This window comes from Temnothorax nylanderi, unplaced genomic scaffold (genome assembly GCF_030848795.1).
Source record: "Temnothorax nylanderi isolate EJ_2023f unplaced genomic scaffold, tnyl_v1.0 TNYL_tig0036_pilon, whole genome shotgun sequence".
NCBI classification, from domain to species: Eukaryota; Metazoa; Arthropoda; class Insecta; order Hymenoptera; family Formicidae; genus Temnothorax; species Temnothorax nylanderi.
Window position 1 is genome coordinate 335,605 of NW_027249098.1, and position 15,099 is coordinate 350,703.

A 15,099-nucleotide genomic window follows, 5' to 3' on the forward strand; every position below is an offset into this window, starting at 1 on the left:
TGACGAAACTGCGTGTTTTGCGTGGTTCTGCGATTGGCAACCCTGTTTCGAAGTGTTGCGCCGCCATTGCGCCATTATCCGTCCGCGGTTCTGCGCTTCACATTCCGAAGATTTTACCGAGAGCACGATGTCTTCAGCGAGCGGTGACGAGGCCGAGGTCGAGCTGGCCGAGCCAGGTAAAGAACGAAGCTCCGAGAAACGTGTCGATCACCCCTGATCGATCGTCGGGTCGTTGCCGAGAAACCGCGCGTCACCAAGGACGTGCCGCCCGGCGCGGCCGCCCAGCCCACGAGACCGCCATTTCGACGAGACGGCGTCTCGGCGCAGCTTGGAGCATTACGAGTATTTCATTATTTCTTTCAGTGAGACGCACCAGGTCGGGTCGGACCCGAAAGACAGCGGTCGTGGCCAAGAAATCGCCGGTGAAGAAGCTCCTCGCCCGGGCGACGCGCTCCCCGAGGAAGATCCATGAGATCGAGGAGGTTGAGGTAAGGGTCAGACCTTTCGAAACCGGTTGCATAGATTAACGTCATCGGCGACTGATACGATCTTTTCATCGTCTGGCGATAAGACAAACGAAATTGCGAAGCGTCAGCTAGATCTTTTGTTTACTTTTCTTTAATGTAAATATTTGGTGTTGCAATCCAAAGAGGAGCAAACAATCCATCGATCAGATATATTTTGTTAGAACAACGACAGCATGAAATAATAATGTTTATACAACTTTAAAATATTGAATTGTAATAATATCCTTTATGTCATATAATAGTTGCTTTCCATTTACATAAAACTCAGATAATTCTCACTTGTGACGTCATAACTCAGTTGAATGCACGTTCTTTTTGCATGCTGGCAAGTGAGATTCAACTGAGTTTTTATCCACAATCGAGACCATGTGCTTTAATGAATCTAATAGACTCACATTAAAAGGGAGGCTATGCATCTGTATTATTATGCGATAGCTTTATCACCAAAATAAGCAGGTAAATACAAAACGACATATCTTACCTGAGTATAAAATACTCACATAACTGAGTGACTCGGATCACTTGAGTGTAAATGGAAAGCAACTAATGTATGTAAATGATAACGATATTTGCATAATTAGGAGATAATATGGAAACAGTTTAGATAATATGGAAACATTAATTTTTAAGTAACTAAATTAATTACAGGAAGAAACTACATCTACGTTGGAAGAAGGCATGATGGAAAGTATGCCTGAGAACGGAGTTCAGCGTCTAGCGGACGTTATTGTCGAGCAGCGCAGCGAGGAAGACACTCCTATGTTGCACTTGGAATTGGAGGACTCTGAAGATGCTAATATACATGAAATAAATGTGAATCAAGAAGGCGAAGAAATGGAGCAGGATGAAGAAGATATGGTAAATAATATCGCTTTCTTCATGTTTAATCTAGGGAAATAGACCACTACTATTTTACCACTTTGTATCGTGTTGTATTTAAAACTCGGTTTATTTTTTTAGCGGCATTCCAATATAATAAGATCAGAGGGCATAATTATGGAAGACAGTAGCATGGACAAGGTAGAGATACTGGCTGAACGCGAGGACATCGAGATGGAAGGTCAGGATGTCAGCAATGACGATTCAAATCAGCAACGCGTGCTGATAGACTTTCAAGAAGTTATTAATGAAGATGGCAGTACGATGACACAAGAGATTTTAGAAGCGGAGGAGGTAGATTCAGAGGACATGTCCGCGCACACCGCTACCAGGATCCAGGTTATGGAAATTGACGATTTGCAGCAAGAAATGTCTGAGGATGTCGAGACAGTGATGGGTAAGGTGGAAGAGCCAGATATGGAAGAGTTGCAGAGTGATTCTCTGCCGCGTATAGAAATAACTGAAGCTGAAGCTGAAAACGAAGTCGTGCAGGAATACATAAATGACGAAGAAGAAGAAGACACAAAAAAGACCGAGCCTGATACGGAAGCTGTGTCGGAGGATGAATTACCGACTGAAGCCGCCGCCAAGGTCAGAAGCGTTAGTTTCACATCTTTGATATACATAGTTAATATTCTCCCTGCATTCTGTATAATAATTAATTCGTAACTTGATACTATAAATAACTTTAAATGTACAGGAACCAGAGACCGAAGCAGTTTCCGACGAAGAGCTGCCGGTTGCTGCTCCAGCAGACCTAGGTGAAACCGAATCCGTGTCCGAAGATGAATTGCCACCGGACAGTGACAAAAAGAAAAAAAGTGCAGCGAAGTTGAACAAAACACCGGAGAAGAAAACCAAAGCGGAAGCCGGAAGTAAGTGCATTTCTTACACTGTTCTATAAAATTTTACAGTCTAAAACTGACCCTCTTACATGTTCCTTGTACTTTTAGCCAAACGTAAATTGAACGCGGAAGGAGAATATGATCCCAGTTCTCCGACGTCTGAGAACAATGACGAGGCACCAGCAAAGAAGGTCGCCTTGTCGAGCGATGCGGAGGTGGGAGATAAGCAAGAGATCAAGCCAGCATCGCCGAAAAAGAAAACGTTGCCCGAACTAGAAAAATATTGGAAAGCCGTTAATGAAGATCCATCTGATTTCACGGGATGGACATATCTCTTACAATACGTGGATCAAGAAGTAAGTAAAAAAATTATTCAAGTTTTTATACTTTATCTTGAAATTCAGTCTGTGTTAGTCATTCTTAATTATCCTTAATATTTAATTGAAAATATTCAACCAATTTAAGACATCATATTTGAGACGTACAGACATTTTTTAATGAATTAGAAGTAATATTCGATTTTTGGTCGTTTTTGTCACAGAACGATGCGGAGGCTGCGCGCGAAGCTTACACCAAATTCTTGGAGCGTTATCCATATTGCTACGGTTACTGGAGAAAGTTCGCCGATTACGAGAAGAAGAAGGGCAACCCCGAAAATGTCCAAACGGTGAGTCCGATCGTATATTATGTTCGTTAGGCTATCTCTCATTATATGATATCATTATAATTAACGCAATCTAATGAAAATAGCTCGAGTTAGGAAGACGCGTGGGCAGTGTGCACGCACATAAATATGGTTTTCCCTTCCAACAGCATAGCACGTCTTGCGGCACCTATTCGACTTTCTTCGTTTACAAAATAGTTACTTATTTAATTAATATCCTGCGATATCTACAAAAATGCTATATTACATATTTTACTATCTTACCGATATATCGAATACATCAAGTACTCTATCGTACGATACGTAAGTCGAGCGAGATGGCTAGTTGTTTCCGAAGCGCCTTTATCGCGATAGAAAGAAAGAAAACTGTGTTATATTTACTGTAAGCATTTGTACACATAGCTTACTACAGAAAGTATTGTAAAACTTAAGCATAAGATATATGCGCTCTTACTTTATGTAAGTAAGATATGTCGGGTTGGGTGTTAAGTCAAAGTCAGAGACAAAGACTTAGGACACGTGCACGTGCCAGAGTGGGAGCAAGAAAGAGTGGCGGAAGAGACTGTGGCGCCCAGATCGGAACACTCCCTGACTCTTAAGGTGAATGCACAATGCTCTGCAATCTCTGTGTTAATTAAATCTCTTTATTTACAGTACGCGTACGATATGTGAGTATACGTTGCTAAAAAAAAAAAAAAAAAAGACCGTAATGCTTAACGAAAGCTAAAAGCAAAATAGGTATAAGATCTACCCGCCGATAAGCCCAACCCAGTTGTAAACTGTTCTAAATACGATCCACGAATCCGTTACCGCAGGTGTTCGACCAAGGTCTGAAAGCTATTTCGCTAAGCGTCGATCTCTGGCTCCATTACATCAACCACTGTAAAACCGTTTACGACAAAGATGAAGACAAGCTCCGTGAGCAGTACGAACGAGCCATACAAGCTTGCGGGCTTGAGTTCAGGTAACGAATCTAGATCTTTCTAGTTTTTATAGTATTTCTTTATATGGTGTTGCTCCTATGTACTTGTCGACAGAAAAGTGATTTAATAAAGTCAATTTATTTCTTTAGTAGTTTAACTGTTAATATATAACATAGCTGATTAGTATGCTGATAAAGATTTACTTTGATAAACAATTAGCGTGGATTGAACAAATATAATATAATAATACAATAATATAATGTAAAACAATTTAATGTAAAAACAGATCAGATCGTCTCTGGGAGAGCTACATTAAGTGGGAGTCAGAAGCAAAACGCTTAAGCAGGGTGACAGCACTGTACGATCGTTTACTGTCGACACCTACTCTTGGTTACACCTCCCACTTCGAAGCCTTCCAAGAATTCGTATCATCCAACTTGCCGAATCGTATCCTAAGTGTGGACGACTTCCTCGCGCTACGCGCCGAAGTAAAGGCCCTACTCAAATCAGATGACGCCACCGCGGCATCCGCTGCTGATGACGCACCGCCCGGTGAAGAACCGCCACCCCACGAGGTACCATCCACTGACGAGGAGACCCGTGCCATCCGTGAGAAGATCATTAGCAGCAGGCGTAAAATGCACAAAGCGAACGTCAATGCGGTGGCAGCGAGATGGTCGTATGAGGAAGGGGTACATGACATTTGATTATAATTATATATGTTCATTATGATCACGCTTTAAATTATTACTAGCAAAAATGAGACTTCTTAATTTCAATACGTTGAAATGTTTCACTGCTGTAAATGAAAAAAAAAGTTCTCACTCATTTCGATCCCTCACCGTAGCTCTACCTAATCGCGCAGTAAATGTGGATTCGTTGTAGTACAGAAGTCAATCTTTTACAATGTTTTATGTTGTAAGTAGAAAAGTATATTTCAAATTAAAAGATTTGGATGCATTAATTAATCTCACATTGAAACAAAATTCAAATTAGTTTACAGTCTAGAGCAAATTGGTCTAACTGTATGATGTATAATTAACAGATAAAGAGACCATATTTCCATGTAAAACCATTGGAACGGTGTCAGTTGAAAAACTGGAAGGAGTACCTAGATTTCGAGATTGAACAAAAGGATCAGAATCGAATAATCATTTTATTCGAGAGGTGTCTTATAGCTTGTGCACTTTATGATGAATTTTGGATGCGAGTAAGTAAATGTGTCAATCTTAATATATTATTATTACATAGAAGCTGATTCTCTCTTGTCACTATTTCAAACATATAATTAAAAATCACCTATGTATCACATTTTATTTTGAATAATATTTATAAAATATCTAATAATATTTTATATTATATTACAATTTGATAAGTGTATAATTAAAAATCATGTGGTATAATATAAGTATTTTTGTTTTTTTATTCGCGTAGTTTGTGCGTTATTTGGAATCGCTGAAGGGAGATAACACAGAAAAGATCCGAGATGTATATTCGAGGGCTTGTATGGTACATCATCCAAAAAAACCAAACTTGCATTTGCAATGGGCCATCTTTGAGGAGGGTCAGGATAACTTCGAGAAAGCTGCCGCCATATTAGAGAATATTGATAACGTATTACCAAATATGCTACAAGTAGCATATCGACGAATAAACTTAGAACGCCGCCGTGGAGACTTGGAGAAGGCGTGTACCTTATATGAGAATTACATTAGTAATAGCAAGAACAGGACGATCGCTAATAATATTGCTGTAAAATACGCGCGATTCCTGTGTAAAGTCAAGGATGATGTTGAGCGGGCAATTAAAGTATTGATGAAGGTACGTTTAAATACAAAATTAATTTTGATCTCAACTACGTATTATGACGATTTGTGTTCGGCGAAATTAACACATGCATTACATTTTTTTTATATAGGCCACAGATAAAGATAAAGACAATCCCAGGCTATACCTGCAATTAATAGATTTGGCAATGCAACGAACGCCAGTTGACACTCAAGAAATAGTAGGCTACATGGACATGTTCATAGAAAGAGAACACGCAGATCTTGAGCAGAGAGTGCTTTTTGCGCAACGCAAAGTAGAATTCCTGGAAGACTTCAGCCCCGACATCCGGCAAGTGTTGAAGGCTCACGAACAGTTCCAGAAATGCATCAAGCAAGCGAAAGAGAGGAAAAAGACGAAGGGTGACGACAACAAAACGTAAGTATTTATAGAAAATCTAAAATGAAGATAATTAGTTTTACAAAGTAACATAAGTGATTTTAACGTTGTATTGCCTCACATATTAAATATGATTAAAATATTTTAATAGAATATACAAGTTCAACAAACGCGTTGGTTAATGTGTGAAACAAATATTGCTAAATATAATTAATATATAGTTTCTATCTAATTGAAATTGACAAATATATCATATATTTATGTTTATGGAGCTTATAGACATATATTGAAATTGCTTGCGATAGAAAATTATCTTATAATGCCGTGTATGATGTTGTTACAGTGATTCTTCGCCTCCAAAGAAGAAAGCCGATCAATCAAATGTGCCACCATCACCGTCCGTGGGCTCGCAGTCTTCATACCAGTACAGCAGTGGTCCAAGCGGGCCTTATCAGTCGCCACAGCAGTTTCAGGGCGGGCAGTACGGCAATCAGGGTGGTTATCAACAAGGTTACCAACAATACCCACCTCCATCAGATCCCAATTATGCTAACTACCAAAATTGGCAGTATGGACAAGGCGGCCCACAGGCTTACGGACCTTATAATCAGTGGGGATCTTACAATTATTATTAATATCGGTCACATAATCGCCTCTAAGACTATCATACCATTAAATGTGTCCTACTGTACATTCTCTAGCGTTTTATTCTACCGATTTCGAAGCAGACGAAAGAATTATTAATTGTTTAAGTATCTTGGTATCTTGACATGTGAGAGCTTATATGCCAAGCGTTTCTCTCTATATATAAATCAGCAATTGATACCTTGCATGGATATTTACTGTATGTATTGAATAAACTGTATATCATTAACACAGAACTTTACTCCTGGCACTCGTTTATATTGCTATTTTATGTTGCACTAAAAAAATATTAATAATCGACTAATAATTCTATTGCAGTTTTTATTTTAGAAACAATTCAAATCCATTCTTACTGGAATATTTTATATCAGGAAAAATATATTTAAAAAATGCCAGCTAAAGGTATAAAATAATTCACTGAGAAAATGAATGAGTAAAATTCCTGCTACTGGTGTACAGTTTTCCTAGAATCTTTCTCTTTGTGTGTTCACATAACTTCAAAGCGTTGCGGCTTTATAGCATTAAATGTGAAGAAATGGATTTCACAGATTACATCCATAATTCTTAATAAATTATAGATTTCGAAACTATTGCATAATATCAACGAAGTTACATGAAGTTTAAGAAATGTGCTGTGTTACGACACACTACATCATGTTGGATATATTATGATATATAGCACATCCAAATTTGTATATGTCATTGTCGATTTATATAAATCGACAGACTTACCTACTTTTCTTGAAGAAATCGTGATCGTCGCATATTGTAATCCTTTATATTCCTTGTTAAATTTGTTCGCTCCACTTTAGAATTACTTTTTTAAACAAGTTCTGTTCAGCAAAGGATATTAAGAAATGTCCTTCGTTAATGTTGAAATAAGTATTCTGTATTACTTCGAACCTATGATTTCTTTTTATTGAAGATTTGTTGAAGATTTGACACGTAGAATATACGATTACATTTCGATGATATTCGGTAAGTATCGCAACGCGATTTAATGAAAAATTCAATATAAAAATAAATGCTTTTTGATTATTTGAAACAATAAAATAACAATTGCTTTTATAAGTTTACGATTATTCCGATGTTGAGTATTTCGTTCTCTCTCTCTCTCTCTTCTAATATATACCAGTATACAACTTTAACAACTTATAATTAAAATTAGACACAATTAAAACTGTGAAATTAAATAACTTTAATCATTCCTGTTTCATATAAATTTTGCAATTCAACATAGTTACGTCAAGAGAACAAAATTTTATTAATTTTTATTAACTTGTTTTTGTTAGATACGTTTCTCAATATTTTCAACACACATATTATTATAAGGATTTTAACGACATCAATTTAGGTTTTGAATATATTTATCTATGTTAAAAATTCCAGGTATATTAAATTGACATGGTTTCGCATAGTTATCTTTATTGCGTTCAATAAAAATCGAACTCCTATTTATTTCCTTGTTTCGTTTACTTTCTTATAAATTATTTTTTTCGCTCTTTGTTCAAGTTAATAAATTGCATATAAAACTACTCTTCAGGACCTACGCAAAGTCAGAAATTCGTTGTAAAACTTTTTAAAAAATGCTGACGGTCTACAACAAACTTAAAAACTGTAAAATATAAAAGCGTCTCGGGGCGGGAGGGTTACACTTTCACTTTTTACTTACTGATTTTTACACACGCAATTAAAATTTAGCGAAGTTAACATTTAACATCTTCTATTGCTGTAGTTTCAACATCATTGCACATTTTAACACACTTTAAATATTTATGTATTATCTATATTATTTTATAAAGAGACTTGCGAAACATTAGCTAATTACTATATATAATGTAGTTTTGAACTTTTCAACAAACTCATAGGATTGTCGTAAACGATTACATCGTTTTTATCCCGGTATAGATATGCAAAGAATTAAACTTAGCTTCGATCAGCACAATATATACTTAGTTGGCTCCAGATGATTCATACGTTTGCCAGATACTTGCACAATTAAACTGAATATCATATCGAGTGGATACTATAATACATAGTGTAGATTGATAATGAGGTCGCGTTCGTCAAATATGTGGCAAACGAATGGATTTAGTTTTAAAAATCGACATTAATTAGTAGAAAAGGATATCTCTATATGCATGTATAGTGTATAACTTCGTTCGGAACGATTATAAGTTAATTGTCATGAAAAACTTATTTACGTAGTATCAGCATTAAATAACCACGGCGCTCGAGGCCATCGTGTTAAGTCCGCAAGTACCATCCCCGCGGTAAACTCTATAGTATCCCTGTTCACCCCAAGATTTTCCCCAGCTGTTCTTGACGATCCAATACGGTAGCTTTCTGTGGAAAAGCGGATAGCCTGAAAAGAGAATATTGAATGTAATATCGTTTTTATTATCGCTCTGAATAATCGTTTAACGCTACTTGTAAATCTTCGAAGAGATATAAGTTAAAAATGTAGCACGTCTTAAAAAGAATGTTGATCCTTACAATTAGTGAAATACGTATTCTTGATTATTGGATTATATGTGTACTTATTAACAGTAGGTATAAAAATATAAGATTATTAAGTTGTAAAACCACAATCATCAAGAGCGATGATTAAAATTAATTTCTCCGAATCTTTGTGGAAAAGAAAATACAACGTAAGTTCTGCTTTCTTTTGCCGTGTTTTTCCTATTCATATATACTTTCTATCTATTTTCAATCGCTTGTTCAAAATTATTTCAGCGTGATACGTACTGCTTGTGCCATATCCGACGATCAGCACGCCGTGATCCAGATTATTGGGATTGCACAGGAATTTGAAGGGATGCGAGACGCCGCCGACGTAGAACTGCATGGCGTTAGCGTTAATGCCGATGGAGATTGGACCATTTTCCACCAGCCATTGCGCCATTTGCGTCTCGTTCGACGTAACGTTGACAGCGGAGTTCAACTGTACCTTGGCCAGATTGCTCTTGAAATGGCACTTCTCGTCCTCCGCCTCGTACGGATAGTCGGACTCCAGCTCGAGACCGCCCAGTTTCTCAATGGCCCTGTACGCGTTGTCCGGCAAGCCGCCGCCACAGCCGTCGTCGAGATCGTCACAGTCCACCAGCTCCTGCTCGGACAGCGACAGCAGCTGACCGTGCTTGATCGCGTATTGGCCCTCGACGTTGCCCGTCACTGAGAAAGCCCAGCACGAACCGCAGCCGCCCTGATCCTTCACCGGAGTCACGACGCCCTTCTTTCGCCAGTCGAAGCTGGGTGGTACAGCGACGTCCGGGATCTCGGCTTTACGCAGAGGAATCTCGTTCTCCGATCGCAGGTCCGGTCGCAAACCGAGATAACGCTTTCGGAACTCCTCGCGCGACATGTCGGCGAACATGTTTATGCCGTAGCGACCGGTTCCCTGCTCGGTCTCCTGTAGCAGGTCTATGATGTGGAGATTCTCGCGGAATATCTGAAGTCGCGAATTTCTCTCCTCCGGCGTGGAATACGCCCGATTGTAGGTTTCCGCGAATTTGTTGAACAGTCGCTCGATCCTCATTTCTTCTACGATCTGCATCATATTCTTGTTGTAATTAGCGCCGCGCAGGGACCGTTTCCTCCTCTTACTTTCTGACGGGGGACATTCCACCGTTATTTCGGGCGAATCCTGATCGATCCACGGTCGCGACCACACCTTTATCAGACACTCTTTTACGTCGCTTCCTGCCTGCAACTGGCAGTTGTCCTTGGTGCCCTTTGGGCAATCACTAGTGCCCAGCTTGGCTTTGATCTTGTAAAGTTTACCGGCGACCACTTGGACGCTCGCCTCGGTGATCTCCACTATGAGCGGCTCGTTCGCACTGTCCGATTCCGCAGAAATTTTGCGCAGCGCTTTATCAGCGTACAATTTGATCTCAGGATCGTCTATGGACGTTGTCGCGGGAGCACCGACCAAGCGCTGCGATCGTTTCTGCCTGTTATTAACGTCCTCTTTATTGTTCACCTTTTCGAGCTTGAAATCCTCCACCTTCTTTCGCTGAAATTTCTCTTCTTTGACTTCTTTCATAGCTCCAGCTGTGTCAGCTGTAGCATCTTCCATCTTGACAGGCAGATCAAAGCCTTCCAAGAATTCTCTGAACTCCTTCGCCTTATCCGTAAAGCCTGAAATCTTCTCGTCGTCCTGACTCTTGTTCAACATTACCTTTACGACAGCGGATTCCGTCATCTCCGCTTCCTCGGGCCCCTTCGAGGGCATCGATGGCGCGTGGGTGTAATTGTCCAACATTTCCTTCAAGCTTTCATAGACGTCGGCCATCTCGGTGCCAGACGGTTTTCCTTCATCGTACTTGACCGTCACCAAGGATTCGCTCTCCAAATTTGAAACTCTCTGCGGCTGGCTGTTGGCGCTGGACGTGTTTTCGGGATCCGTACAATTGTTCTTGGTAATTCTGAGAGACGTCTGTTGCCACGGTCGTTGCTCGAACGTGACCAGGCACAACCTGGTCGGAACGGTCGTTCGCAGCTGACATTCCTGCTCTTGCTCCAGGGCATTCTTCAGACATTCGGACTCGCCTATCAGCAGCAGCAACTGGTACTCTATCACGTTAGACGAGACCGGTACTGAGCGGGTGACCCTCACAATGCTCATTAACTTGTGCTTGTAATCGCTCGCGGTCTGCTCGTCCATCGATCTCAACGCTTGCTCGCCGAAGGAGAGGAGACCCGGCAGATTCGGATTCAGTTCGTACGGACAACCTGGACAGTAGTTGCCGGAAGCGCGCATGGCGATGAACGGTCTGACGTTCTCGTCGCCGGTCTCCTGGATCTCATGATCCAATTCCACGCTTCGATTGTTGTTCACCTGTTCGGCCAAGTTCTCCTGAGTGACCTGAGAGTCCTCCTGCTCCTGATAACTCTGCTGCTCCTGCGACATGTCATTTTGCGCATCGGCTGGATAGAAATACATGCATTGAATGGAATCATTCAGCGTCTCTATGTCGCCGCGCTCGTCTTGCTTTACGTCGATAGTACAGGCCTCTCTGGGACAAGACTCCGTTCCGCATATTGGACTCAGGTCATACGTGAATTTGTATACTTTGTAAGGCGGCTCCTCCTGCAATAATAATAACGGAGTTATTTACACGAGGAATTAAATGTAAATCGTCTTACGGTTAATCAGGCTTATTGATATAATCGTTATCGATCGAAACAATAAGCCTCGTTTATAATTCCAGCCATTGCAGCGATTATTTCGCTGTTGCGAAACATGAAACTGGATAATATTTATGCTTAAAAACAGAAATCTGCTGCGCAGTAACATCTCCCACGTTCCGTTCGGCCGAGTACAGCTTGGCCTGAGTACCAACTTGGCCCGATAACCCAGAACATTATTATCTCGGTTTATCATTGCCGAACACACGCACAGAAATATATACACCTTGACACGCATTAGCACAGTACATTACAGTTTACAATGTTGATACGTCGTGTGATTAAAAATAAAATTAAATGTTATCTTATCCACGTTTTTTGAAGAAAGTTTCATTTAAACATCACCCTCAAGGAGATAAAACGGTAGGTATACAAGGATCCAGAACAGTTACATTTTGATTTAACTTTAAATAAAACAAACTTTTTCACTTCTGACTAATAACTACGTAACTATTACCAATTATTTACCAATTATCTACATCAACTGAACGTCACCGCACAACACTGCAGCACTCTTGAAAGAATCCGGCAAATAACATCTTTATCTTTAGGATCTCAGAAACGGCGTCGTAATTGTTAAAGAAAACATTCATCAAACGTGTCTTTCCAGGAAAACGAATAAAAAAAAATCATTGCAATCATGCAATCACCTGACGCCCTCGATCCTTGATACCTCTAGCTGTTTATATTTCTCATGCCGTGAAAAAAAAGATTATCTATAAATAGAATCCAGCATTCTATACGTATAACTCATTCTTTATTGCAGTAAGAGACAAAAGGAACCTTTATACTTTTAGAATCTTATTAGATTTCTTCATAATATTGCTCAAAATATTGTCAAATAATTATTTTTAAGGAAAACAAATTTATGCAATTATGGTCTTTCATATTAATGATAGCATAAGCTAATATCTTGGTCAATGTATATCGCCCGTGATATTTACAATTTAATTTTCACAACATTGATAATAACGATTAAGCAATTTAACTTAATTTACAATTTAATTCTCGTCACATCAACAAAGGCAAACAATGGCAAACAAAGAATAATCTGACTCAGTATTTTTATTATAGATAGAAATCTCGTCTTCTCTCCCTCCACCGATAAAATTATCCTTTACCCCTCGACGCTACGTGCAGCTTTTGCGACGCATATCTGCAAGCAAAGTCATTTTCGCTGCTAATAACAATCGTCACCAAACAAAGGGGGATTGGCTCATCGACTGTGGCGGCCACAGTAGCCACACGGCTGCGTCGAAAGTAAAACAAAAGCGCTGCGAGGGTCGCGCAATCGGAATTTCCTCGATTTCCCCGTGGAAGTTCCGCGACGTCGCGTCGCGCGGACTCACCAATTCCTGCGCGTTTATCAGATTGCCGTGCGCGTACAGGTGATGCGTCGGCGAATGGTCGTTCAGGGCCCTCCACGCCTTCTCCAACAGCCGCGAGGACACTCGGCTCAGGGGGATGTTCACCGGGTTCGAGCGCACCGCCTGGGCGAGTAGGCAGGCGAAATAAAGGAGCGCGAGGTAACCCGCGCGGCTTCGTTCTGCCATTTTGCGAGGACGCGCGTCGTCGCGCTCGGACTCTCAGCTCCGGATCGACCGCGCTGTACCTTTCGAATGACGGATCGAGACTATCCAAACAATACTGTCACCGACGGTCCACGGACTGTCAGCGATGACAGCGACTGACTACTGACTGGCGACTGGCGCGCGGCGCCGCCAATTCCACGAGTCTGTCCCTCTCTCACTCCTCTCAGCTGTGCGAGATTACCCTGGATTACCCTTCCAACAGTTCCAACTCCCAAGCGCTCGGAAGGAGACAGAAGGAGACGGACGATCGGGCCCTGTGGAGAGAAAGAGAGAAAGGGGGAGAGAAGGAGGTGCAGAAGGTGTACCTGACAGGAGCAGATTTTTTTCTACATTGTATATATATAACAACGATGACAGAGTGATTGGAATAAATCCGTTTGCTTCAACTTGCATGTTCTTGCGTCACCTATTGCATACAAATGTGCTTTAAAGAGATGAAAGAGAGAAAAGAACACAATGTGTATTCTTTTTTTTTCCTTCTTCCTTTCCAAACCAATTTTCCATGCAGAAAAAAGAGACAAGATGAAGCAAATATAATTAGAATATAGTTAAGACGATACAAATGTGAATTGCTCTAGTTGCGCTTTCTTTGATTTTCTGTAAGGTTTTCTAAAGTAAAATCATATAACTACGGCCCTTAAAGTATTAAAGAAAATTTTAAAAAATTCATGAAACATCTGTCTACATTGTAGTTGACGATTTTACAGTCATTTTGATAAACATCGTTTATTTAATATCTTCTGACAGGCTTGCAAGTTTTACAGTTACGGGCAAAATATTCACTTTGGCTCGGACGCGCAGACCCGCCACTGCGGTTTCTTTAAGGATAGTCAACGAAGTTAAAGAGATTAAAAAAGTGACATGTGTGTAACATATGTATGTTCGCGCTAAGTCGCCAATACCAAGGTAAACGAGAACGTGCATTTAGCCAATTTAGTCGGATTCAACGCAATCAGACAATTGACGAACGCGCACAATGCAAGGAAAACTCAGCGGATTTAAAACCGGATTTAATTGTGTTTGCATATGTACAACTCGGCGGATTTCCCGTGTTTAATTGCTATGCAAATACGCCGTGATTAAAATCATATTTGCTCAAAAATTGACATATTCTGTCTCGATCCGTATACGTGTTACGAATACAGTTTTTATCACTGCTTTGATTAATAATGCCCTGCAGTGTAATAAAAGCTCTTGCTGCAATAAATTCTCTGTAAACGAAAGTAAATGCCTCGGGGGAAAGCGTAACGGTAATTTCATTTTCCTTTTCTTTCCCAAGTAAGTCAAGTAACACTCGATTGTCACGACAAGGGATCGAGATGATATCATTTTGATTGAGATTTTATCTTTTTACGTCTTTTTATTTCAATTTTCTACGACTATGACCATTGCGTGTTAATTGGATTTTTCTATGAAATAGAAGCGCATATTTCATGCCGCATATAGGTATCATATTTTCTATCCAGCAAATACATTATGATGATCGCGTGGGAGGACAGAGTTCTTAGCGTGCGCTCTGCTAAAAATAATGATTCGTCGTTTCTCAATGACACGTGTCGTCAATCCGCGTGACGCGTTCAATATAATAGAATAATATCTGGAATCTGGAGTGTGTCATATCGAAAACATGAGGGAGTAGCATAATACGGGAGAACAAAACGGTGTCGA

At 40.1% G+C, this 15,099-nt stretch overlaps 2 protein-coding genes across 3 annotated transcripts; one reads left to right on the top strand and one right to left on the bottom strand.

Moving 5' to 3' along the window:
- Positions 1 to 17: 17 nt before the first annotated feature.
- Positions 18 to 9,315, top strand: Prp39 (pre-mRNA processing factor 39). 2 transcript variants are annotated; one of them, XM_071703697.1, is made up of 13 exons: positions 18 to 176; positions 364 to 488; positions 1,176 to 1,385; positions 1,488 to 2,006; positions 2,107 to 2,281; positions 2,360 to 2,607; positions 2,793 to 2,918; positions 3,731 to 3,879; positions 4,125 to 4,530; positions 4,884 to 5,048; positions 5,273 to 5,659; positions 5,757 to 6,043; positions 6,348 to 9,315. In XM_071703697.1, the coding sequence occupies exons 1-13, from the start codon at positions 128 to 130 to the stop codon at positions 6,637 to 6,639; spliced, it is 3,138 nt and encodes a 1,045-aa protein (XP_071559798.1). In that variant the 5' UTR covers positions 18 to 127; the 3' UTR covers positions 6,640 to 9,315. The 2 variants fall into 2 exon arrangements, with proteins under 2 accessions (XP_071559798.1, XP_071559799.1); XM_071703698.1 differs by having other exon boundaries at positions 1,488 to 1,997.
- Positions 8,058 to 13,574, bottom strand: LOC139771154 (uncharacterized). The gene is made up of 3 exons (XM_071703700.1): positions 13,189 to 13,574; positions 9,398 to 11,741; positions 8,058 to 9,014 (listed from the first exon to the last, which is right to left on the bottom strand). Exons 1-3 carry the CDS (start codon positions 13,390 to 13,392, stop codon positions 8,866 to 8,868), a joined length of 2,697 nt encoding a protein of 898 aa, XP_071559801.1. The 5' UTR covers positions 13,393 to 13,574; the 3' UTR covers positions 8,058 to 8,865.
- Between the last annotated feature and the right edge of the window lie 1,525 nt (positions 13,575 to 15,099).